General features: G+C 42.0%; 3 protein-coding genes across 9 annotated transcripts; all 3 read left to right on the plus strand.

Moving 5' to 3' along the window:
* Window positions 1-29: 29 nt before the first annotated feature.
* Window positions 30-12,599, plus strand: nbr1a (NBR1 autophagy cargo receptor a). Its single transcript, XM_041962669.1, has 22 exons — window positions 30-229; window positions 585-647; window positions 767-785; window positions 912-934; window positions 1,408-1,590; window positions 1,978-2,055; window positions 2,191-2,414; window positions 2,599-2,718; window positions 2,987-3,286; window positions 3,635-3,794; window positions 4,246-4,494; window positions 5,545-5,670; window positions 5,788-5,863; window positions 6,106-6,216; window positions 6,983-7,162; window positions 7,286-7,453; window positions 7,647-7,780; window positions 7,902-8,332; window positions 9,117-9,202; window positions 9,654-9,741; window positions 9,983-10,082; window positions 11,015-12,599. The coding sequence occupies exons 1-22, from the start codon at window positions 128-130 to the stop codon at window positions 11,201-11,203; spliced, it is 3,210 nt and encodes a 1,069-aa protein (XP_041818603.1). The 5' UTR covers window positions 30-127; the 3' UTR covers window positions 11,204-12,599.
* Window positions 12,600-13,152: 553 nt separating this feature from the next.
* On the plus strand, window positions 13,153-19,068 carry tmem106a (transmembrane protein 106A). 4 transcript variants are annotated; one of them, XM_041962884.1, is made up of 8 exons: window positions 13,153-13,461; window positions 15,189-15,387; window positions 15,604-15,667; window positions 15,887-16,040; window positions 17,046-17,186; window positions 17,279-17,322; window positions 17,425-17,478; window positions 18,471-19,068. In XM_041962884.1, the coding sequence occupies exons 1-8, from the start codon at window positions 13,342-13,344 to the stop codon at window positions 18,577-18,579; spliced, it is 885 nt and encodes a 294-aa protein (XP_041818818.1). In that variant the 5' UTR covers window positions 13,153-13,341; the 3' UTR covers window positions 18,580-19,068. The 4 variants fall into 4 exon arrangements, with proteins under 4 accessions (XP_041818818.1, XP_041818819.1, XP_041818820.1 ...); XM_041962885.1 differs by having other exon boundaries at window positions 15,218-15,387; XM_041962886.1 differs by having other exon boundaries at window positions 13,333-13,461; window positions 15,196-15,387.
* Window positions 19,069-20,106: 1,038 nt separating this feature from the next.
* Window positions 20,107-24,575, plus strand: arl4d (ADP-ribosylation factor-like 4D). 4 transcript variants are annotated; one of them, XM_041962324.1, is made up of 4 exons: window positions 20,107-20,480; window positions 20,708-20,774; window positions 22,107-22,343; window positions 23,256-24,575. In XM_041962324.1, exon 4 carries the CDS (start codon window positions 23,373-23,375, stop codon window positions 23,979-23,981), a length of 609 nt encoding a protein of 202 aa, XP_041818258.1. In that variant the 5' UTR covers window positions 20,107-20,480; window positions 20,708-20,774; window positions 22,107-22,343; window positions 23,256-23,372; the 3' UTR covers window positions 23,982-24,575. The 4 variants fall into 4 exon arrangements, with proteins under 4 accessions (XP_041818258.1, XP_041818261.1, XP_041818259.1 ...); XM_041962327.1 differs by having other exon boundaries at window positions 23,352-24,575; XM_041962325.1 differs by having other exon boundaries at window positions 20,107-20,774.
* The last annotated feature ends 1,203 nt before the right edge of the window (window positions 24,576-25,778 follow it).

Raw genomic sequence — 25,778 nt, forward strand, 5'->3', positions numbered from 1 at the left:
AAACGTCACCGTATTTTTCTAGACGCAGCTGACGATGTAAACAAGAAAAGACAGTCGAGGGCAACAGGGATCAAATAGGCCGGTGTCACCGCAAATGATAGCCATTATACACTCATAAACGGCTGACATGGGGCTGCCTGTTACTATTAAAGTCAATTTCCGAGGGAACGTGAAGAGGTTTCTGGCTCAGGATTTGGATAAATTGGAGTGGGAATCCGTTGAAGCCTGGGTAAGCTGCTAGCAGAGCGTGTTGGCTAAACGCTGGCGCAGTTTGGTAAAAAGCAGGCCCAGACATGGCCTAGCCACGTAAACAATAGACCACCTGAAGGACAGTCGACACAGTCGCGACAAAATGTATATAAGTGGTGATTTTATAGATAGCCGGCACGTTACTAAATACAGAAGGAAAGGGAAATCTGCTTAGTCTTGTGCAATGCGTTAGTGCAGTAGCTTAGCTGTAGAGGTAATCTTCAGCGTGCCATTATTATTGACATTTTCATAACACGTGTGAGGGGGATAAAAAGTTCTGATATTGAAGATGTTTGCGATGAATTCGATCTCAACTCTTTTGATTTACATTTCAGATCAAAGCATCTTTCGGGATCAACCACTTTCAAGTCAAATACTTTGATGAGGATAATGAAGAGGTAAGAGAGTGCATGTAAATGTGTGCACTGCTGTAGAGCTGGAGTGATTTTACAGTCATTATAAATGTCTTATGATGGTTGGTTTGACTCATTCTAAGCTCAGTCACTCTCTATTTCAGATTTGCATAAACAGTCAAGGTGAGAAAAATACTTATCTTAACCTAATGATGTCTCTAAAGTGTAATTTAACTATAAAACTGTAACTGATTAATGGGTTGACAGTCAATTGTCCAAGCAACTTACTGCTGATTTGTTTTATTTCAGATGAATATGAAGAAGCCATCAAGGTACTGAGGCACTGCTGAATTTCTGTAGAGTAGCGAAGACAGGATTACATTTAACAACACAAGTCAATGTTATTACAGAGGGACAAATGCAGAGCTCATGGAGCACATGAGAAACTTTAGCGAATGTTGTTGTCGCAGTAGAATTCAGTCCACCACTCACTGCATAAATGAGGCTCGAAAAGAAAATGCTTATCATTACATGACTGTTACTCTTCACGAACATGACAAAATATGACTGTAATGTATGTGCTCGTAGTAGTACAGTGTACAGTGTAGCAGCATTCACATAGTTAGAGTTGTAGAGAATACACCAAGGAAAACAATATTTTGAATCCTAAACAGTTTATGTTTTAAGAAGTCTTACTCATCAATATAGTACATTGTTTCCTTGAATGTGCCACATGTTATTTGCATTGTGTGTATTTCTGCGTCAGTCTCCTGTGGTATGTGTTTCATGCTTGTTTGCCGCACAGAGTGCTGAGAAGCAGGGGAACCAGTTGCACATGAATGTGTACAAGATGAAAGGGCAGGCCTGCGGCGGCCCACTGAAGACGGAGGTGAAGGAGCTGAAAGGAGACCTTCGGCCTGCTCCTCCTTATCCATCGAGGGTCAAAACAGTGGACAAAGGCACACAGGTCACCCCGGAGAGAGACGCTGTAAGGAACCAAACAGATTGTCCTCCTCTTCCTCCACTTTCTTCTTCTTAGACTCTCTCACATGTGCAGCGTTTACATCTTTTTAGTCTTGATGGGCTACAATGAATCTATGTTGTACAACCACATCTTGAACACATACCTCATACGAGTGTCAGCAACTGTTACTTATCTCTATAAATTATGACGTGGCCGTTCCCTTAAAAATGAATTTTTCTTAAGGTCAGATAACAGTCAGTTGTTATGTTGCTATGCATTTATCAGGCAGTGGTTGAAATTTAGACGATTTGTGGGGGTTACTACAGCTGAATGCATGTTAGTCACTTCTCTCTAAATGTTTAAATCAGACTCATTCGACTTGATGCAAGTCTGATATATATTTTGATACAGGTGACAGTAAAGGACACCAAGGGGAACAAACCAGAAGATGAGCCACCTCCCATGTGGTTCAGATCGTACATGGAGAAAGTAAGATTTAAACACTCAAAGTAAAGCAATAACTCCACCATTTAAGCTTTTATGCTTGCTGCATGGTTAAAATCACCGTCTGTGAATTAAAGGCTGTGTTAAGCTTCTAACATAACTCAAATTCTCTTTTCAAAGTTTAAAGATGAGGTGGTGAAAGAGGTCGTGGAAAGGATGTGCAGTGACTTTTCTGGCCAGTGTTGTACCCACAAATCATCTGATGGCCTCCATGAGGTCGGCGGGGCTAGTGACGGTCCTATAGGGCCTAGACCAGGCCCCTCCACCGCGAATGGATCCCTTGGCTATACCCCAAACTGCAGCAGCTGCAATAAACTCACCTCTGAAGGCGCCTACAAGTGCAGGTCAGCATAGGACACATTCTAATATAAGAGGACATATTTTGAGGGAAATAGGTAACTAAGTGGGTCATGTTAGAGGAGAAGTTGCATTTCCACATGCAGAATTTGACTTGCTTTTCATAGTCTGTGCTCTCTAAGCATCCTGAGTGAGTGTCCGTATTGATGTTTTTGTATTTTCCCGGGCCAGTGTGTGCCCGTCCTGCATCCTGTGTGAGATGTGCAGACATAGCCATGACCCCAGCCACAACCTCGTGAGAACCAAGACACCTCTGTCCATCCCTGAGCACGGAATGTCGGGAGAATTGAGGTAAACCCCCAAGACTGAGGATAAAATTCCCAACTATGGAAACACTGAGACATTTTTTGCGTATGACAGTACTAGCCCTTTTTTCCTATCACTTCTTCTACATTAACAGGAAAACATGATTAAGAATAGATGCAAAGCATTATTGCAAACATGTTTTAGCAGCTAGATTACTGGAAACATTGAATTATGAGTGTGTATATGTTTTGTTCTTGGAAAATAAACTTTTGATAGTCAACAAATAGGTGTTCCTGATGACATTTCAAACCAGGTTCCCAAGGCGAGGAGACAGGACAGTGCGCAAGGCAGAGCGACAGCGCCTCAAAGCTGAAAGGAGGCAGCTAAGAGCTGAAGTGAAGGAAATCAAGAAGAAACTGAGACTGGAGAAGAGGGGGCTGCAGTGGAGTGGGCCCTCTACCTCAGGCAGAGCAAACCTGACTAACATGACCTCCGCGTCAACCCAGGTCCCAGCCCTGCCCCCCCCTGCTGCCTCAGAAACAGCCTCAGGTCCAGCCCCAGCCCAAGGTCCCATCCCTGCCCCGGTCCCTGATCCCCAGGCCTCCAGTCCAGAGTAAGCGCCACCTCGGAAGGGCGTCCGACAGTGCTGGGTACCCTGATCCCAGCATGGATGCAATAAAGTCTTTTTTTCCAAGAAAAGAAATCAAAATATGCCATCTTTGTAATCTAGTCTGTATGAGTGTATCGCTGGCTGCTCTGGGGTGGTGGAAAATGTTGGAACTACCTCAATGTGAAAACTGCTGCTGCTGCTTCATAGATTTTCTAAGAAAAAATTCTTTTAAGCTGCAAAAAAAAAAAAAAAATCTGGGGTCCTGCTTTTTTGATTCGTAGAGAACAAAAGAGATGGGTATTATAAGAAACCAGGGCTATTTTCAACAATGCTCTGTACACTTGAAACTAGGGGTCCCGGGGTCTCGCACACGTCCTTGGTGCCCACTATGGCTGCCTTGTTTCTGGATGAAAATCTGCCGGACGGCACCCGTCTGGAGCCCGGTACCAAGTTCATCAAATACTGGAAGATGAGGAACTCGGGGACTATCAGCTGGACCTCAGAGACTAAGGTATCCCCCCCCCCCACCCTTCGAGAGGACAGTCTCCACTCTCTCTTTGCCCCCCTGCTTCACTTCCACCTTGAGTCCCCACTCAGCTCATTGCCTACTTCTTATCCACTAACACCAGCAAAGATTTCTTAGCCAGCCTAACACAACTAACGCCCTTTCTGTCTGAGATGTTTATTATTTAAATTCAGTTGAATCTATGTTTTGGTTTAAGTTTTTAAGTCTTTGTCATCATGTGACTCTGTGTGTGTGCGTGTGCGTGTGTATATGTGTGCGTGTGCGTGTGTATATGTGCGTGTGTATATGTGTGTGTGCGTGCGTGTGCGTGCGTGTGTATCCCTTACTTGAGTATTCCTTTTCTGCTTCGTGACTTTGGTTGCATGCTCTTGTCCTCGTGCTTTTTCGCATGTGTATTCCTATTTTGTGTTTTGTGTATGTGTGTACGTGCACCCAGCTAGTGTTCATGTGGGGGAACCTCGGCCTGGCGTCAGAGGAGAAGAGGGAGGTGCCGGTCCCCTTGCTGCTGCCCGGACAAGTGGGAGTGGTCAGTGTGGCCTTTGTCGCTCCTGTGATGGAGGGGACGTACACCTCCCACTGGCGGCTGGCGCACTGCAGGTGTCAGTTTGGCCCGCGTGTGTGGTGCAGCATCGTGGTCGAACACGGCGATGGCCGCAACGCACTCGGGCATCAGAGCAAACGACTGGCAAGTCTGTTATCCAATGACACCCTGTGCTGCAGAACACCAGCCGCTGACATGTGCATCTAGATTACGGCATTATTTGTGACACGCGAGTAACTAAGTAGATTTACTGAAGTAAAATTTTGTGGTACTTGTACTTTACTTTAGTATATCCATTTTCTATCTATTTTATGTGACTTTCTACTTCATTTCAGAGGGAAGTATTGAATGTTTCACTGCACTACATTTATTTGACAGACATAGTTACTCGTTACTTTCCAGCTTTGACATAGAAAACACTGGATAAGATCATAAAACACTTTGTTAAGATTAAACCAGTGGTTTCAAACAATTTGGTTTATTTCTTACAAAAAAGGGGCCCCGTGTCACATTTCAGAAGAGATGAGTGATTTGTTTTTCTAAATCTGAGATTGTTTAATTTGAAGAACTCTGAGGCCAAAAGAGGAAGAATCTTTCAAAATTCCACAAAAAAGCAAATTATTTATTAGAGAAAATAAAAAGAAATATAAAGAGATTTGTGTAGCAGAGCTTTGTTTTTTCTTCTGTCATCTCCCATTAATCACTTCATGACCCTTCAGACTTATTTGGCGACTCTTTGAAGGGCCCAGACCTCTAGGTTAGGAACCGTGGGACAAAGCTACTTGACTGTATCTACAGTAGTTAAAATGCTCTCCACCTCAACCAGCAACAACAATAAAATGCTGCTCACACATATTTACAATTGAGTCATCAGGTCCCATTCTACAGCACAACCTTTGCTTTTACTTTAGATACTATAAATGTATTTTGCTGTTTTTTTTATCTGTAATGGAGTATTTTTTCATTGTTGTATTGATGCTTTTATTCAAGTATCTCAGTACTTTCACCATAATGCCTTTTCTGGAAATAAAGAAAAAAAAGAAAAATGCATATGAGGGATGTTTGTGAGATAATCCAGAAAAACATCAGATCCATAGAGACACTGTCTTGGTGTGGAGCTCTCATAACACAAAGGCTCGTCTGTGAATACACACCGCGCTGATACTAATGATGGCATTCTTATGTGTGCTTCAGAAGGAGGAGGTGAGGCCAGGGGAGAGGGAGAAGGAGGTAAGGTCCAAGGACAGCAGCCCTGGCTTGTCTGTAGACCTGAACCATGATGACTACTACTTCCCCTCAGTTGACCTGCTGACTGCACAGGTGCACACCCCGGGACCACTGGCTGGCCGCTTCATCTTGCCGTTACTCGTGTGCTAAATGACAGTAAATGATCAGTAGAGCAGCGTTCACTCTCCCTGCATGTGTTCTGTTTTTTAGGATCTACTATCATTTGAGTTGCTGGATATAAATATTGTGCAAGAATTGGAGAAGGTTCCTAACAACACCCCTGTGGGTAAGCAGTATAATGTTAAACCACTGTAAATAACTGTGGACAATCTGATTTAACTGCTTTCTTATTTAACTTCCTTCCTTCCAAAATTGCCTTGGCTTTCATTAGAAAAATGATGGCTTCACTTGTGCCTTCCATAGTTATTTTTGAGTAAGTCAGGGCTTGCGTATGCATGAACATCTTTTTCTAGTTTCACATGAACATTTAAGTGTTAACTGTGCTGTGTCTGCTCTGCATGATTGTAGATTTGACACCCTGCATATCCCCACTGCCCCATGATGCACCTGTGCTGGAAAAGGCCATCACTTCACAGCTAAAAGAAGACACAGAGGTCACAGGGGTCAGAAAACTTTTTGGTAAGACAGGTGCTATAAAACTTCTATTGTGTGCTTAAAGTGTTAACAAGTTTGAAAATAAAAAAAATCTGGATGTGTGGAGTTAGACAGAAGTGAGCTAATCAGACCTCTATAGCCCACTCCTCATCCCTGCTGCAGGCTGGCGGGTCGAGGCTACATTAGCACTACTAGCATGACACACCCCAGTAATCTCAGAATAAACCATTGACTGTATGTGAAGAGGGATGACATGACACATCCCAACAGTGGAGCCTCAGTGGCGGGTTAGGGTTAACCCTGCATGTCAGCGGATGAGATGTGGGCCAAACCAAAAGTGTATGATGATGTATATTAAAGTGTTCATTTTTATGTTAAGTTTAAATTTAATTACTTATTTGATGCCATAAAAATGGAGAGTGATGTCATGATTGACATCTTATCTGTGCTTGCGATCGAATCAAATGCATATCTGGGCTGGACCTGTGGCTCCAACCCTCAGTCGATACTGTGCAGACCAAAACGACATCAGCAGGACAAGATGAGATACTTCACTTCATTTCTATACAGTGGGAAGAAGTGGAGACACATCCATCTTTATATACTGTCAATGCACGGAACTGTCAGCAGTTGAGTTGCATTCTGGGTAACGTCGGCACCTGGTTTTGAGGAAGAAGAATATGTGGAATAAAAAAGACGATTTCTCTGGTTCTTCTGCATCATTTTGATCCTGACAGCGTCGACCTGCATCAGTGGAGTACTCCTTTAATGTTTGTTGTCGTCTCACCAGGAGTGAAGCTGAGGCATCACAGGGAGCTGCTGGAGCCTGTGACCCAGGAGGAGGACAGGGAGGAGGAGATCAGTGGAGCCCAGTTCCTCTGTGAGACCGTCATCCGCTCCCTCACCTTGGAGGAAGCCCCCGATCACAGACCCCTACGCAGAGTCCAACACAGCAGCCACAAACCCCAGGGTGAGGGGCACCTGCACCTGCCTTAATCACACTGTATCACTCTATACTGTTCCAGTCATCAAACAGAAATACACGTTTGTATAATCCGGTACCTTGTTTTTATATTCCATTAAAAACTTCCAGTCGTTTCCCGGGGTCCCAGCTTTTGCTTCGAGAGAGTTGTCGAGGCTGAGAAAACTGAGACGGTGCAAGAAGGAAATGAGGAGATCTGTGCCATCAGACTCGAGAGTTCAGGTGGGCTGTCCGGCACAGGTCTCAACCAGATCACCCAGGACGCCGAGACAAAGCCAGGTTAGAGAAGAGTCCAGGATTCTCTTTGTGTCCAGTTCAGTTTCACATTCTCTCTCTTTTCTGCACACTGACAACTATTTCAAAAATTATGAAAAAAGCGGGAATTTCTTGAGACTACAACTTTTGTAGTAATTGATTAAGTCATTGAGCCTCACTTCCAATTTTTAGATGCTCTTTTTTTCTCACTTAACAGTTCTGCTGCTGGAACCAGCGAGCGAAATCAGTTCACACGATGATAACGAGGAGGAGGAGGTCTTGGGCTTAGATGACATGCAAAACATGAAGGATACTCAAAAAGAGAAAGCCAAAGGAGAAGACTGGGAGGAGGTGAGCTTTAAGTTTTAGTGTATGAAGTGGATCAAACGCTTGAGACTTGATGAAGCTAAGAGCCAGTCTTTGTCATGTGATGAAGTCGGTAACTGTCACCATCTCTCCTGCTGTGTCTCAGGTCAGCAGCCAGACCTCCTCAGTCTCATCCTGCGATGATTACATCATTGTCCTACCAGACTGCTTCGACACCAGCCGGCCTCTGGGAGAGTCCATGTACAGCTCCGCCGTGTCGCAGCCCGACGCTCCTGCCGCTGCCGGGACCTCGGCCGATCCGGGCGGACGGGAGGAGGATGAGGAGGAGGAGGAGGACGAGGAGTCCGGCAGGGCGGCGCTGCTGACAGAGAGACCGGAGAGGATGGACGCGGCCGATGCTGAGGAATCGGTGAACACGTGGCCTCCGCCCGTCCTTCCCATCCACAGCAGTGTGAACCAGATGCTGTGCACCTCCCAAACCCTGGACGCTGTGACGCTCACCCCTGAGGTGGTGGCACCGGTGCCACTGCTGCTGCCTGACCCCCTGCTGGCTCCACCGGCCCTCTACTCCCCCAGGTTAGATGGGTCAGATGGCCCCAGCCCTGTTCAGAAATCTGTTACAAATGTCTTAATACTGGTATGATGCATATTACTATATATATATATATATATATATATATATATATATATATATTTTATGAAGTTGAATACAGGCTTGTTCAGGGTTGGGTTTGGGTAGAGCATTTTAACGTGATTCTCATGCTCAGGTGTTAACAGTATGCATTGTGAAATATACCAAGAGTTGGACGGGAAGCCCAATGAAAGTCCAGTATTAATGTTCATCAGTGTTTTGCCAGGAAACATCAGGGTCTGATCAGCATCCTCTTGCTGTGAGGCAGCAGCTTGGAGTATAATTTTGGTAACAAAAAAACCATAATCAGCTAAAAATGTTAAAATGGTGTCTTTGTCATCCAATGTTCACAGTTTCAATACAAAAATGCTAATTAATTTAGATTTCAGTAAAACCAAGAAATTATCCTCATACATTCATTTTAATCTCCCTGCTCCATCCTTATGTGGTTTAAATGTGTAAATGCTGTACTTATATTATCCTTACCCGCTGCATGTCATTTCCATTCATGTGCAATTTCTGTTAAAACTGTGAAAATGCTATACAACTTTTGGCAGTATATTTTTTATGGCAATATTTTTTATAGTTCTTTGCGGCTATTTCTCTATCCTGTTTTTCTACTGCTATTGCCTACTATTGTCTGTAACACCTGAATTTCCCCAGCTGGGGATTAAAAAGTCTTATCTTATCTTGACTCTTTAGTTCTTCTTTCTTTACTGAATGTTTCAGGTCTGAGGCACTGTACCTGGCTGAGGACCCGAGTCCTCCAGCCTGTGAACCATATGAGCCACATCAACCAAGGGTCCATCTAAATGGTGAGTTTTGTTATTTTAATAATACGTAAGTGCATTATAGTGTCAGAGTGCATACTGGCACTGAAGACATTTACCATTCATGCATGTGTTCACTCAGAGGCAGCACGGTACACATGCCACAGCAGTTTAACATCTTTACCACTGTTTTTAGGTGTTACATGAATACTGTCCTCCTGATTTAAACTTGACCAAACCGTAGGTTGTTAAAGTCGAGTTTTGGCTCACAGGCTTCTGTGTGACTCACTCTGCTGCCCTGGATTAGCAGCACTTTGAGGAGTTATTGGCTTGTTGAGGTGAGAAAGGGAACATATTCTGCACTTTGCCATCTTACTTCCTGTCTTTTCACAAACAGGCTTTCAGGATTCGTTGCTTTAGCAAAATGCTCAGTTCCTCCTCTGGTTTTATGCGTGCTTGGTATGTGTTGTTATTTCCTTTTTTGTCTGCTCCACAGTATCATCTGGTTTGTCAAGATCAGCGGGCTCAGCATCCAGTGCCTTTGAGACATATAACCCCAGACCAAGCAACACTTTGCAGCCAAGGTGCAATACAACAAAGAGGAAAACTTGAACTGAAATGGTTCATTTGTGGAGAATATTCCTGCACTTTAGTGTCTCTTTTATCTGTGTTCATCAGGTTTTTATCTAACAACCTGAACAGCACGTAAAACTATTAGCTGCACCTCTTAACCTGTTGGTCCTTTCTGATAAAACAAGTCTCACTGGAGCACATTGTTCTCTGCATTATTGTTATATGACCCAATGTAACCTTCTTCTCATCAAGGGGCCAAGGAGGCATCACAGAGGGACTCGTCAAGGGGGCCCTTTCTGTGGCAGCGTCCGCTTATAAAGCTCTCTTCACTGGACCAAACTGTTCAATACAGGTAACACCACACAGCAACACCTTAAAATCTAGCCAACATGCATAGCAAAATTACAAGCTAGATAAGTAAGTTGATTACTCCGTAGAGCTAAAAACAACTACGTTACACAGATAAACTCAAGAGGAGGTCAAGGTTAACATCTAGCTGGTGACTCCGTGAGTAGCTGACAAGCCAAATATTCCCCTCAGGAGTTCGCAGAGACCAAAACACAGCTAAAAGGAGAGTGGATGTCATTAAGTGGGCTCAAACATGAGTTGAAATAAATGCTAATGTGGTTTGTGTCGGCTGGATTTGTAAATAGGTGAACATTTGCTAACAAGTTCATCGTAATAGCTTTTATGAGGTGAGAATATGTTGCTGCTGCTGCGTGATTGCAACTGCAAAGCATGTGACTGTTCAGAGAACCTGTTGATAACCATAATACTTAATCCAATGAGGGTAAAACTGTGGCTGTGCAGTCTGCAGTTAGACAGGAAGTTCAATGTTCAGTTAACAACTTAACCTCAGTTCTTGCTGCCAGACTGCACAGAGCTGCCAACAAGTTCTATTCACCAAATGCACATTTGTTTCAGGTGTAAAATGTCAGTTTTAGTTTCTTTAGAACAAAAGGGCGAGTGCTGCCTGACAACATAAGTCATGGGGCAACAAAGTGTTTTCACTGCTGTTACAAAGAGGTTTGTTTCTGAAGTTTTTTTTCATTTTGGCTCGTAAAAGTGTCGTTAAATAAAATCCTACTTATTCAGAAAGTCGTGGCGATGAAATTGGGAGCTAGTTCCAGTGTGACTGCGAGCTGCAAGCTTGAATTCACGCCAATATTCAGTGTAAACTAGCCACTTTAACACAGCGTGAATATGCACCAACCATGAGACAAATACACGATAAAGTTCACTGCTCAACATTTACTGTGTCTGTGCTTTGCTCCTCCCCTGCAGCGAGGCATCGACCCGGCCACCAGACAGGACCCTTCCATGATGGCGATGCTCCTGGAAATGGGCTTCAGAGACCAGCGGCTCAACCAGCGGCTGCTGAGGAAGCACGGCTACAGCCTGCTGCACGCTGTGAACGAGCTGGTGCAGATGGCCGAGGACAGCCAGAGCAAAGCTGTCAACACTCAGCAATGAGGGGGGGAAGCTGGAAGGCTGGAGGAGAGCCACAGGAAGGATTTATTTGACTTTTAAACCTAATGTAAAGAGAATATTTAGACAGTGACGTGCTTATCTCTCTCTCTCTCTTCAGTGTCTAGATTTGAGTTATTTAAAAAAGATGAGACAAAGAAAACGTATTTAAGATTGATGCAACTGATTTTCCAAAGGGTGGCTAGTTTATTTGGACCAACAGTGATGCTGATAAGACACCGATGTCACTCGAAGTCTAAAATTTATTTCTGGAACATTTGAGTGAAAGAGATGGATGCTTTCTCCTGCCTCTGCCTTTAATTCAGCTTCAGTGTTTTGATGAAATTAACCCATCGGCACACTTGTACATTGCTATGAATAGTGGTTAAAATGCCTTGTTTACCTGGAACACAGAGCCTCTGCTGTTGGTCAAAAGGAGCTAGTTTTGACAGGACAAAATTGTGCATTTCAGCTCTTCATCGTAGTGTTTGTGTGGCTGTCGTAGCTGCTTCCTCGGCACTGAAAAATAGTTGTCTTTCGATAGGGCTTGGCCAGATTCTTCTCACTAATAGCGCAGTGAAAATTAATATTGTTTAATGTCATAAAAAGAAATGTTCTGAAAAGCCAGCTCTCGTTTAAGACGATGCTACTGAAGCTACGTTCTGGGCGTTAATGGTCAGCAGTGCAGTAGTAGGAACAGCAGATATTTAAGACCTTTCTCAATAATCGTAGTGAAATCTGCCTAAACAATGCAATCTCTTTCTGTATCAGAGTACTGTTATTTTAGATGTTGACATGTGGAATGTATACAGATCGTCTGAACTGATCACCGTTCAGACAGTCAGATGTTTTCTACTGCTTTTTAGGTGACACCTGCATGACAGGTAGAGGCTTTAGAGATGAGTTGTGTTCTTGTGGTCTTAGCGCAGTCACAGTGGAAAATGTCCGCTTTGCGTCATAGTTTAAGAACCCTCCTGCCTGCATCTTCACCGTTCAACCACCAAACCCAAACCTAGCGTCAGTCATTTCGCCCTAATCGAAGACACGATGTCTCCGACGACACATTCCTCAATCTCTTCTTGGAACCAAGTGTGTTTTATTTCATTACGTTGCCTTTATGAAAAGCGTTTATTCGTTCACTCAGATATACATGTGCTGATTTGACAAGTGTGGTGTGAGTGTGCAGGTTTAAGTTAATGTACGCCTCTGTTCCTTTAGATTATTCCTCCTGTGTGTGAGTTTTCAACCATATTTTCTTATGTCGTGTTTTAAAGAATCATGCTCTAGAGAATAATTCTGAATATATCTACTATCGTATGCTTGTCAAATTATTCTTCTGTCACAGAATATATACATTAAATACCCTTCTACTATCAATCCGCCAATAAACTATTTGCACATCTCTCGTCTCTTTTCTCTGTGTCTAAGTCTAAATGTAGGTCGCCGTAATGCACACGCTATGTCTTACACAGTATAAAGTCCGCTCTGCACTGGGTTAACTGGACACTGTCCAAAGTACAGAGGCTCATAGGTAAGAGTGTAGTGATTATACGGCAGTTCTGACAGGCATATTTTAATAGTACAATATGGACAAGAGGAAGTAAAATTACATCATTGTATTCTCTCAAGACTTCACCTTGAGCAGGAGCTATGAACTCGAAATCTCGTTTTAAGAGTTAATCATCAAATCATTAAAATGTGTAACTATTCCTTTATTTTGAAACACTCACTGCACGTTAGCTTAATTTTATTATTATTCTTTAACAAATAAGCAAAAAAGATTTTCGAGATGGTTGTCATGGTATCAGTCTTCTCACATAATATTAGCTTGGTAGCTGGGCCAAAATGCCAAACTTTTGGGAACGATGGTGGCTGTTGTTTAAAAAAAAAAAAAAAAGCAAAGTCAACGGTCAACAGGAAGTGACGTACACACACACACACACACAATACAACAGGCACAGGGTGTGTGGTGGGCCAGAGGGGCCAATCAGCAGTTTTTTGCCCCTGTGGCCCCGTAACAGGTGTGAAATAACTGAGATGCCCTAACCTGCACTGCTTCTTACATCTAGATCAGCTGCAATGAGTTTTTTATTATTGTGCATGAATGTGTCGCGGTGCTGAGGTCCATAAACGAACCGAAGTTAATGAAAAGCAGCACATGTGATCTGCAGCTGCTGCAGGGAGAAGGAAGCGACTCAGTTCACACGTTTCAAGGCGGCGGATGTTTGACATACCTGGATTTTAAGCTCAAGTCGTGTTCTGAGGTAAGAATTTATTTCATCTGTCAGCTGAAGCTGAATTTTTCCGCGACAGCGTGAAGACTCACGTTTCATGCGGAAGTTTGTCTGTAAGTCTGTCCTGAGTCGCGTGGTGTGATAATATGTTAACTTTTTCAGTATGAAGTATTTCAAATATAGAGGAAAAGAGCCCGTTATTGTCAAACTGAGGTCTTATACACAGACAACAGGTACAGGAAGTACTCAGAGAGCACTACTGAAAGTCCTGCATTAAAAATACTGCACTACCAGGAAACGTCCTGCATATTGTAATCATCAAAATATACTCTATAAAATAAAAGTACTCTTGAAACAGTGTTTAACTATTATAGCTGATGTTTTTGGATTATTATTACTGCTCCATTAATGTGTGTGTTGAGCTCATTTTAACTATTTTATATACAGTTGGGTTGATTAATATACAGCAATGCATCATCATATGGTTATAAACTCTTTATCTGTCAACTAGTGATTATTGTAACTGCAGCTGTCAAATCAATGTAAAAAGCAGATTTTCCTTTGACTCTAGTAGAAGCATAAATTAGCATACAGTACTTGAGTACTTGAGTAAATGTACTTATGTACTTTTGACATGTTAAATATTACATTAGTCAATGTAAAGTCAGTAAATGTAGTCCTGATCGCCAGTTATACAAATTTTAAATTGTTTCGCTTTTATCAAACAGAAATTGTTGAAAATAAAGTGAAAACGACTGTGTATGTTAGGCATTTGACTTTTATGTGGGTCTACTTTATCTTTGGGAAACCAGTTCAGCACATTCACTGGAAAAGGTGGGAAGAGTTTAAACCTGTCTGTTGGGGTCACATTTGTTTTTATCAGGTGTGGCAAACCAGACCAAACTTCACTTAAATAACTCAATGAGCCTCAGGTGTTAGTTCTTGAATTCTGGCATAGCATGCACGCGTGGCCACAGTCATCTACAAAGACATTAACACGGTTAAACTCTGGGTCAAAGTTTGTTACCCTTACCTACCCGGAGCTATCGGGGGAGTTTGGTACTCCTCCGAGGCCCGTGTTTTCTTCACCTCCAGGCACCCACAACATTAAAACAAGTGTAAAGGATCTTGGGGCACTTTAACTACCATGTGATCAATGAATCCAAATATTCTTAAAAGACACAGATTCCAACACTCCTTTATGGTCAAAAACATTATCCAAATATAAAGTCCTCTTTGTTTTTTACTACATTTAGCCATGACTAGCCTGCTGTAAAATGAGGTTTTGTTGGCTCAGATTTGTTCCATTGTGACAGCAGGATGTTAAGTGTGTCAATCAATACACTCCTGGCAGAAACTGCTTCATTACAAGAAAATGCTGGTAGAAATCCTCCACATCTCTGTCTCACAGGAGTTGGGAAATGAAAGCAGATGTACTTTTGACTATTAAAAGCCCAAATCCAGACTAACAGAATAACCTATCTATCTATCTATCTATCTGTCTGTCTGTCTGTCTGTCTCTCTGTGTATCTGTCTGTCTGTCTGTGTATCTGTCTGTCTGTCTGTCTGTTTCATTTCACAAGTTTTGTCACATTTGAGCTGAGGCATGAAAACCATAAAATCGCTGCTCATGTAGCACAAGAAGGAGCTTTTATTGGTCATTTAAAGGTTTGTGAGAAAGACTGACGTTGTAGGTCACTCTGCTGGCTGACTGTAATTTGGCTGCTGAATTTGATGAGTGTGTGTTTTCGGTGGAGGTTTCAGGCGCCTTGCTTTTCTTCTTCAGTGTCATGGTGACACCAGCGAAAAACCACAAAACCACGGAGGGACCTGAGCTGACAAATGGGACGGAAAAGGTGAAAACACTGAGGCATTTCCCTCCGTATGGAAGCGTGAATGGAAGCTCATCAGGAGACAGCTGCCCCACATGTCGTGGCACCGGGCGAATTCCAAGAGGTTGTGTTTCCACAACACAAACTTGTGACTGTCTATTTTCTCAACTTTGACTGTATTTTAAGCAACTTCCGTGCCTTAAACACAGCCAACGGAGAACATGCTGCATCATTGGTTTCATTTCACATTGGACAACTTGTGTGTTTAACCACATTCACTTTCATGTCATTTTCATGGTGAAAATATTATTTCAGGTTTTCTCTTTTTTTTGATTGACAGGCCATGAAGATCAGCTGGTTGCTGTAATCCCATGTAATGACGTAAGGCTGAAACCCAGACGCACGTAAGAGATGTGTGTGTGTGTGTGTGTGTGTGTGCTTTGTTAGTAGTTTTTAACAGGTTTGCATAATAGTCACAAAATGTTTTGTTAATTTTTTGTTTGTACTGTTTGAATATACTTGAATATAAATAGATGTTTGTTGCAGCATTAGTCTGACTATGTTAATGTCACATGATTATGTCATTTGATATCAACAATTTTGCATGTTTGTATTGCATTCAGGAAGCTGTATGTGTGTGTCTCCATGGCCGTGTGTCTCCTCGTTTGCTGTCTGATCCTCTTCTTCCTCTTCCCCCGGAGTGTCACCCTGACGCCTGTGTCTGTGCTGTCAGTCATGGTCTACTTCACCCCAGATACAGTTGAGATGGAGGTCATAGTAAGTACCAGGAACACAAGAGAGCAGCCAGTTACATGTAAACCTGTGCCACCTCTTTGTCACTGTGTCAGTATGAAGATGTGCAGGGATTACACATCCAAAAATGATTATTCCTAATAAATGTGTAACTAATGAGAAAAAAATGAGTAGTAAAATTAGCCTTAATAACAAAACATATCTCAAAACTAAGTAAAACACATTTACTGCACACTGGATCTGTAATCTCACCACCAAACAGCTTAAACAATAAAGCTAACTAGCATTTGTTAAATCAAAACTAGCTCCTTAGCTAGAGATAGTTAGTAATTTACTTCACTCACCACATGCTGCATGTTGCTAACATTATAGCTAGACTAGCTAAGCAGTCACATTCTGACTCAATTCATGTGATTTGTTGTTTGCTCACATATTTAAATGTCTTCAATTACATATTAATTTATTATATTAAGTAGTTATAAAATCAAACTGACAAGAAAGCTAACAAAACACATTTTCTTTGTAGTTACTGCATATTCTCTGCCACTTTTAAGGTTGTTCTTTATTTTAAGCTAACGTTAGATCTTAAGGTCTATTCTTTTTTTCATAAAATGATATGTAAGAATGTGTCACAATGCAGTGTACAATAATTTGACTAACTACCCTCTCAACTTCTGTTTTTACATAGTATTTACATAGTATAGCTAAACTAGCCTAGCTTTGCAGTCACCCTATGACTGTAGTGAAATTATCATCTTTTGCTGTGGTTAAACGACCTATTAATCATTTCTTTTGATACTATTCATTCACAAATTAATTTATTATTATATTACCTAATTCAAAGCTGACAAGAAAGCCAACACATTTTCTTTGTCCACCTTGAGGGAACTTATTAATTCCATAAACAAATGTATTAGAATAAATATAATCTATAGAAATATAGTCATATAATATGTGAAGGCCAAAGTTCCCCGAGACTTTTTAATGATAGGTCTGTTGCCCCTGATGGTCGTTTGTCTCCTCTCTTAGAATCTCATCAACATCAGCAACGAGAACTTCGTCCCAGTTCAGATTGTCGAGTTCAGCGTTCAGGGTCTGGTCTCTGATGCCGTTGTGGGTAAGACCAAGATCTCTAATATGACCGCCCTCCAGTCCCGCTCACAGAAATCGGTGAGTTTCACGCTGGTTGATTCATATCAAAATTTACAGTACTTTAATATACTGTATACTGTGAATATCTTACCTCTCTCAAACGTTTGCAGTATACCATTAAAATTTACCTGCCCATCACTGATAAAGGCTTAAAGTAAGTTCAGATGTTGAAATGATTTCATTCTACTTCCATCATTAGTGTTTATACGTCTGAATTCAGCACATATCCAGACATCAACAGCTTTATCTCTTTCAGCTCTTACTGCAAGTCGAGCACTATCAAGATTCACACGTTGTTTCTGGAGCTGCAGTAAGTGATCTCAATCTGTACAATCAACGGAAGAGGCAGGCGTTTAGCATATCTCTAACCCACGGGGTGCTGAAGGCATCACTTTGTGCAGGGCTACTAACCAAAAGTGCAGAACAGCGTGGTCTTATCCGTCAAAGTCAGATCTTTGAATCTGAAATGAAACAAAAAGACGTCGCAGCAGAGACACTTAGATATTACTTCATAAAAAGGTTTTAACCACAGGAACAAACTTTCATTTCTTTTTATCTTCCATGAACATATTTCTGCTCGAGATGTTTTTGAGTTTCCTTCAAGGATCTAAATGGATCACATTTGAACACAAGATGCAAGTAAATGCAAATAAATGGCAGCAAACCTGTTTAGAGGCTGACTGCACGAACAAGGGGACTGCCCAGAGCAAGCACCACGACTGAACTTAACATGACATTACATTCAAGTGGCAACCTCCAGTCATCTTACATTTGCCAGATATGACCTGCAAGAGGCCACGACATTTATTCAACAGATTTTTATTCATTTATGACACAGTTGGACCTTCATGCTGCATTTTCTTGTTATATACTGTACCGCTGGCGATGACATTGTATGTGTTGTTGAACAGTTGAACTTGTTTTAAAACTTGAAACTACATGAATTGATTTTTTGCCCACTTGAAAACACAACATTGACATTTTATCACCTTATAAAGTTGAATGTTCTAGCAAACAGTAATGAATACACCCAGCAGACACAAAAGCATTCAGCCTTATTTTTATCCACTTGGTGAATGTCGGTCCAGTATCGACTCCTTTTGTGTCTCTTTGGTTTCAACCGACTCTTGAGAAAAATATCTGGCTCTTTAAAACACTCTTTACTTTCCACACAGTCTTTTTATCCATGTTTGATAGAAAGGATTTCGACTAGTGCTGCTTTAAAACATTATGAAATCATGACAAAGCAGATGCTGACCCCAACTGTCTTTGTTCATGTTTTTCTCCCCCCCCCCCCCCTAGAATGACAATGAATATTTCCTATCTCTCCCACACGGAGCAGCTGTCTCTGGACACGTTTGAATATATTGACTGTGGCACCAATTCAACAATCCCACATCCTGTGAGATGATGAAACCGAAATGAAAAACACCCACGTGGACCGTGACATCATGAATATTCTGGCTGCATCGCGCCTTCTCTCTTCTGTTGGGATGTGAATTTGTGAATGATGACTACTGTGAAAATCCATCTTCTCATATTCTGTATGTTGTTTTAGCATACCTTTAATCAATCACTACAATATTATAGTTTAAAGCTATTGATGCTTCAGATGCTCTTATTTGTATGTATGTGAATGATTTCTGCTTTCTTATTTGTTTGAAATTCACCTGCAAATCTATATTACAGGCAAACACACAATTTCTTACATGCAATGTATGACTAATGCTAAGAATTTAACTAATTACACAATGTTTTTGGAAACATCTTATTTTTTGACAGATATTGTGTAAATAGGATGATAATCTCTGATCTGATGATCTTTTGTCATTTGCACTTAATTCAACTGGAATTTTAGGTTCTGTATGTGAGATTTTCACTTTATAAAATGTTCCTTTCATTTGCTGGTACGTTTTTCGACACCATTTACCATAAATCCTCCTCCATCAGCACACTATAGCACATGAGGACGAAACTGTTCCTCTTTGTGTTAAAATGGTCCTGAATTAATGGCTGCTGTGTGTCTTGATGTGGAGCCGTTTTCCACCGTATAGACGAAGTCAGAACTGTGTTACAGTAACCCACAACAACCTCATGATGGTCACAACCATCATTTATACAGATATGTCACAATTTAAGATAAGATAAGATAAGATAGAACTTTATCCCCAGCCAGGGAAATTTAGCATGTAGCAGTGGGAAGAAAAATAGCAGCAGAGGTAGAGAACATGAAAAAAACTAAAAACAAAATATTATACAAGCAAAATGAAATTTGACTATTTAAAAGAAATATAAAATATGTAGAAAGTGTGTACTGCCGCAATCGCTGTGGAAAAAGAACAATGTAAGCTGCGTTCGGATTAAAAATAATAATAAATAGTGTTACTACTATTGCACAGAGGATTAAATATACAAAAACAGTAAATGATGTGTAATAATGCACAAAATGTTTGAATATGAGTATAATATGTCAAACAGCATCAACACAGTCTGATGTTCAGTGATGCTGGAGCTGAACTCTGACAGCTGATGGTATGAAGGACCTGTGGTAGCGTTCCTTCTTACAGGGTGGATGCAGCAGTCTGTTACTGAAGGAGCTGCTGAGGGCCCCCACTGTGTCATGCAGGGGGTGGGAGGGGTTGTCTCTGATGTCAGCTTGGCTAACATCCTCCTCTCACCTACATCCTCAGTGGTGTCCAGAGGACAGTCCAGGACAGAACCAGCTCTCCTGACCAGTCTGTTCAGTCTCTTTCTGTCCCTCTCGGAGCTTCCACAGCCCCCAGCAGACCACTGAGTAAAAGACTGCAGAGTCAACCACAGAGTCATAGAAAGTCCTCAGTAATGTCCTACAGACTCCAAATGACCTCAGTCTTCTCAGGAGATGGAGACGACTTTGGTCCTTCCTGTACAGGACATCAGTGTTAGTGGACCAGTCCAGTTTATGGCTGAGGTGGACACCAGGTATTTGTACTCCTCCACGATCTCAATGTCAAATCCCTGGATGCACACCGGTGTAGTCTGTGGTGCTCTCCTGCAGAAGTCAGAAGTGCAGAAGTTGTGTAGGCAGATCACTTGTTTACAGTTCTGATAGAAAACACATTTTGTTCTGGCAAAGTGTTGAATTGAATGCTCCAGGAATCAATACTCAAAATTACCTTCTAATTATTGTTTTTAGGGTCACCTCAAGAGCACCAAAAACATCTGCAGACAGCCCCCCAACAAGACCATGATTAGCTCCAGTTCTTGAAGTGGTTGAGAGTGGACACATGGTGGAGCCAATGCTTTGTTAGACCGACAGTGATGTCAATTGTGGTAAATTTCATGATTTTCTTTGGATCAAGAAACCCTGTCACCATTCATATTTTCAAGAACATACAGAGTATACACCCAGGAAATGTTTGTTTTAGTCCTTATCTTTATCCACTAAAGACTGTATATGCAAATGAGGCAATTTACCAAAATATCAGAAGTAAAGAGTTAATCTGCAGAAGCAGCAATGCCATCCATCCATTATCTATACACCGCTGAATCCTTTGCAGGGTCACGGTGGGGGCTGGAGCCTATCCCAGCCGTCTCTCGGGCGAAGGCAGGGGACACCCTGGGCAGGTCAGAAGCAGCAATGGCTCAACAAAATACCGAGATACCGTTTACTCTCACCAGTGGTGGGGTCGAACTAAGTCATTTGGATTACATATTTGTTTTTTACATTTTGTGTTACTTTGCACTTCTACTACTACATTTCAGAGGAGATTATTAGTATTGTAGTTTTTACTGCGCTATTTCTGTCTGACAGTTATAATTACAAGTTACTTTTCAAATCAAGATTTTATTCATCAAACTTTTGAGTCAGTCAGTTTATTTAAAAGAGCAATGTTATAGCAGCACAGTATTTACACTTATTGAAATTAACCCTGCCTTGGCAACATTCACATGCTGCTTATATTAGAATGAATTAGGCATATAATTCCAATAATAAAAAGGCTCTATTCCTGTTGTAGCGATACCGCCGGTCATTCATTCATTCATTCCTCCACTGTCAGACTGTACAATCCAATGTATAGCTATTATGTACAGCAATTAACATTAACAGTATAGGTGAATCTAGCTTTATTGTCTTCTTCTGTTCCTCTTAGCAGGTAGCGGTTAGCACGTAACATTAGCTAAATGGTAGCATCGGAACTGTATTGTCTTCTTCTGTTCTTCCTAGCGGTTAGCATTAGCATTAGCAATAGTTAAATGGTAGCATCGGTACTGGCCACTACCTGGAGCATCTCTGGGTCAGTTGAACGTGGCGGTGCTGTTTGGATTGTGTAGGAGCAGTGTGAACTGGCACTAGGGGGGGTGACTCTGGGACGCCGGAGTTCACTGCCTAACCTCCCGGAGGTGTAGTGGGACTAAGTAGGCGAAACACTGTTGAAGGGAGGTTTCCACCTGATGACCCCCAGAGACGTGTTAGGAATCACTGCTCTTTGGCAGGTATAGAGGCAGATTAGAGCTCCAAGGTTCTTCACTGAGAATGAATCCTCTTTTTGAGCACAAGTATCTTGTGTTTAAATTAACTATTCTTCTCTGATTATAAACATCCAGATCCACTGCAGGGAAAAGGTCACTTAAACTCTTACAGTTGTAATTTTTTTGCTCCGTTGTTGCATAGATAGATAGATAGGTAGATAGATAGATAGATAGATAGACTTTATTTATCCCAAGCTATATACATAAAAATAAAATAGCAAACAGTAGTCATGAAAAGTATTGCACAATATACTTTATACTCTTACGGTTGTAATTTTTTTTGCTCCGTTGTTGCTTATTTGCACCTTGTTCTAGTTCTTCCTATTGTTTTTATTTGCACCCTTATTGTTCCTATTGTTCTTATTTGCACCTCCATTTGCTGTTTGCAAATTCCGAGTACCCCCTCCACCCCTGATTCTGACCCAGGCGTAGCTGATGGATGCGACACCGCAGATCCTGCAGTTCACCTTTGGGGACGGCAGGGGGGGCACGGAGCAGCCTGTTCAGGTGGCCGTGACGTCACCGGGCTTTCAGTGCCGTGCGCTCGAGCCTCCGGAGCTCCTCAGTGCTGCTGGAGGAGGACCGGAACGGAGGAGACCGCCGGGACAAATGTTCAGCTATGGATGTGTTTATTGCTTTCGGATGACGCCGCACATTTAAAAGGTAAGCGTGATATCTGGGCACAAAGGAGGACGGCTTGTATTTTGGTGATTTCATTATGTGTTTCTGTTAAACCTGCGTGCGTTTTCGTATCAGTAGCTCTCATCCTGGCGGCTTATAAACGGGATAAAGTTAATCTGTTTTGAAGTTCTTTAATTCATTTGCACAGTACATGGTGATAACATAGAATACAGACTATAGATGCATATGTTTCGTGCAAGAGCAGAAGAAAACACATTTGTCTTCTTCCCAGAAGAATCATTTCAAATACAGTGACGTATTAGAAACCTCGATTCACAAACATGAATGTGCTTTATTTTCTATATAAACTATAAACGTTGTTATATGCAGCATCAGGCTCCTGAGAAAATCACAAATACCCTCTGGCAAGTGTGCAATGACTGTATTCTGTCCAATGACAGATGTTTGATGGGTATCAGGATGCCAACAACAACAACCAGATTAGTGCTGCTGCAGCAGTCCTCATAGTCAGTAGGCAGAGTGAACACAGTGAATACATCCATCCAGCAACTGCATCGAAATCAATCTGCCCCAAGAAAAGCCTTTCGGTCTTAGTAGTTTTAAGAGGATTAGGCTCTAGATAACGTCAGCGATCAAAATTAGCTGTTGTTTGGCTCTGTAATGTGGCACTGAGAGCCCAAGACATTTATTGTTTCATACAGTCAGAGAGGAAGTTACTCAAGTATGTATGCAGGAAAGGATGGAATAAAGTGTGGGACAGTTGGATTAAAGTAATAAATCGCAGGAAGCACCATGTTGATGAAAGTCAAGCACTGCTGACAATTATCTATTGTTTTGCATTCCTCAAGTGACACTGTGGAATACGGACAAACACACATTCCTTGAGCACCCATTGTCTTTCATTAACGGTAACTCTGTGTGTGTTTTCATAAGGTCTTTGGCACCATCTCACCCCATCTGCCTCTGAGGACAGGGAACAAATGACAATCTATTGAACCAGGATTAAATCAGGAATCTGTCACCTCGTAGGTGTGAATTGCCGCTGCAGTCATGGGGAACCAGCTGACCGATATGGCTCCCAACACCCCGTCGTTCCTGCCAAACTTCCAGTCTCTGCACGTGGTGGTTATCGGGCTCGACTCGGCCGGCAAAACCTCTCTGCTCTACAGGCTCAAACTGAAGGAGTTTGTGAAAACGATTCCCACCAAGGGCTTCAACACGGAGAAGATCAAGGTGGCTGTGGGAGTGTCTCGGACCATAAATTTCCAGGTGTGGGATGTAGGCGGCCAGGAGAAACTGCGCCCGCTGTGGAAGTCTTACACCCGGCGGACAGATGGGATGGTGTTTGTGGTGGACTCCACTGAGCTGGAGAGGATGGAGGAGGCCAAAGTGGAGCTCCACAAGATCACCCGCACCTCAGAGAACCAGGGGGTCCCTGTGCTCATCCTGGCCAACAAACAGGACCTGGATTCAGCCTTGTCTGCCTGCGAGGTGGAGAAGCTGCTTTCTGTCCACGAACTGAGCGTGTACACGCTGCATCACGTGCAAAGCTGCAGCGCGGTGGACGGTCAGGGACTCCAGCCGGGCCTGGAGAAACTTTATGAGATGATCCTGAAGCGGAAGAAGATGGTGAAGCACAACAGGAACAGAAAGAGATGAGCTCTCGGCTCACATGGCGGACATTTCCTGAGGAGATTTTTCCACTGTTGAGACACTTCCAAGCCTAATGGCCCCTTTTAATGGGGGAGAGATTTGTGCCAACAGAACAACAATTACACGGGGCCTCGGGGTCAGGAGAAATGGATTTGCTTATAACATCCGAAGCAGTACTGACATATTCTTTGTACTGCAAACGTGCAGCTGCCCTTTGGAAGATTAAGTTATAGATTTAAAGGGAACCCTGATCGCAGTTAGTCTTCACAAAGACATTTGCCTGTTAGCTGTAGGACTAATATATGAACACATTTACATCCACGAAGCAGATTTGTAGTGAATAAAGATTTCAAATACATTCAGAAATATTCCTATAATCCTTGTCTTGCCCTCTAAATGGTTGTTTGTGCTCGGATGCTCTCCCAAAATATTTATCCCACATTCTTGTGTTTGTGTGGGACGGGACTTTCTTTTGTTATTGATATGAAATGAGCTCAGTGGTGATGCAACACCAAATGATATTAAATTTCATTAACATGAACCCAGGAACCCTGCAGTAAGTGCTTTCCCTTCATGGCCACAGGGGTGAAGTTTCAGTTACCATGACAATAGTGTTAATTTGTATATTTTTGTAACACTGAAGACTTAATAAATCTAAGCACTGGACAGAACATTCGTCGCTTTCCTTGTACTTAATGGAGGTGAACGAAGCTTCGTATTAAAACACTGAGACAAATTATCTGCAAACATCTACATCAAGATCCTTGAAGCTGCTGTCATCAGTAATAAAGGTTTGTTAGACTACGTGCACGTGGAAGGCCTAACCCCTAACCCTACAGAATTATTATTGTTGTTATTCAGCCCACAAGTTTGCTGTTTTTATTCACTCTGACTGCTCTGCAGCAGGAAGCTTGTTTTAGTTAAAAAAGCTTTTTTCCCCAGATTTTCCCCAGAACCAAACTGCAGAGGGACAAAGTTAGCAGTTAGCTGGTGAAGTTCAGGAAGCTTTTAGCAGCTAAAGACCCAGAAAATCTGTCTCCAAATGATTGTTAACGCTGCTCCGAATCTGTTGCAAGTGTAAATTCAACTTCACTATATGAGTCAAGAAGTGATGATAGTAAGTGTTGTTTCCAAAGCTTGTTTGTTTTTTTGGTTCTAAATGTTCACATTTGTTGGATTATAAATATCCAAATGATCAAATTTATGTTTTTATATCCAAATCATATATCCAAACGTTGAAGTCCAGAGTTGTGACCCTCCTCTAGGTTCATGGCTGAATCAGAAAATGAGGCAGTCGAAGACGGGGAGTCCTCCCCCGCTCCTAGACGATCCATTCACTTTGTTTCCCAGCGTCCGGTGTGCCAGCTGCTGACATTGTGTTTGTGGTCATGTTTATATGTTTGATGACCTCAGGTAACCACAATCTGATCAAAGAGGTGTCCAGATATGACTGATCCGTTGATGAATCTCCACCCAAGAATATTCTGTCACAGACACATCTCTGTGAACTGAACAAACATTATGGCTGCTCGCTATCATTAACAATTTTAGAAGGTTGATATATGATGTGTCATGTAACAGCTCATTATCGCTGCATCATTTCATGACCAGTAGAAAATATTAAACCTATTCCTGGAAATCATGCAACTGTTCTCGATCAAGGGTCTTTATCCACTTGCTTTTTCACAAATCTCTTAAGTTGCCACTCAAATGTGACATTATGCAACAAATACAAGGTCACACATTGTTGACCTGCATACTGTCTGTGTGCATGTTTGCCCCTGCTGCATATTTGTCTTGCTT

This window comes from Chelmon rostratus, chromosome 21, assembly GCF_017976325.1.
Source record: "Chelmon rostratus isolate fCheRos1 chromosome 21, fCheRos1.pri, whole genome shotgun sequence".
Taxonomy (NCBI): domain Eukaryota; kingdom Metazoa; phylum Chordata; class Actinopteri; order Chaetodontiformes; family Chaetodontidae; genus Chelmon; species Chelmon rostratus.

Excerpts from the sequence above, each read along its gene's own strand:
- arl4d (XM_041962325.1), top strand. The coding sequence starts at position 23,373 with ATGGGGAACCAGCTGACCGATATGGCTCCCAACACCCCGTCGTTCCTG.
- tmem106a (XM_041962884.1), top strand. The coding sequence starts at position 13,342 with ATGAAAAGCAGCACATGTGATCTGCAGCTGCTGCAGGGAGAAGGAAGC. Across the intron at positions 16,041-17,045 it reads CAGTTGAGATGGAGGTCATA|AATCTCATCAACATCAGCAA; the intron begins GTAAGTACCAGG and ends CTCCTCTCTTAG. Across the intron at positions 17,323-17,424 it reads ATCACTGATAAAGGCTTAAA|CTCTTACTGCAAGTCGAGCA; the intron begins GTAAGTTCAGAT and ends TATCTCTTTCAG.
- nbr1a (XM_041962669.1), top strand. The coding sequence starts at position 128 with ATGGGGCTGCCTGTTACTATTAAAGTCAATTTCCGAGGGAACGTGAAG. Across the intron at positions 2,719-2,986 it reads GGAATGTCGGGAGAATTGAG|GTTCCCAAGGCGAGGAGACA; the intron begins GTAAACCCCCAA and ends ATTTCAAACCAG. Across the intron at positions 4,495-5,544 it reads GGCATCAGAGCAAACGACTG|AAGGAGGAGGTGAGGCCAGG; the intron begins GCAAGTCTGTTA and ends TGTGTGCTTCAG.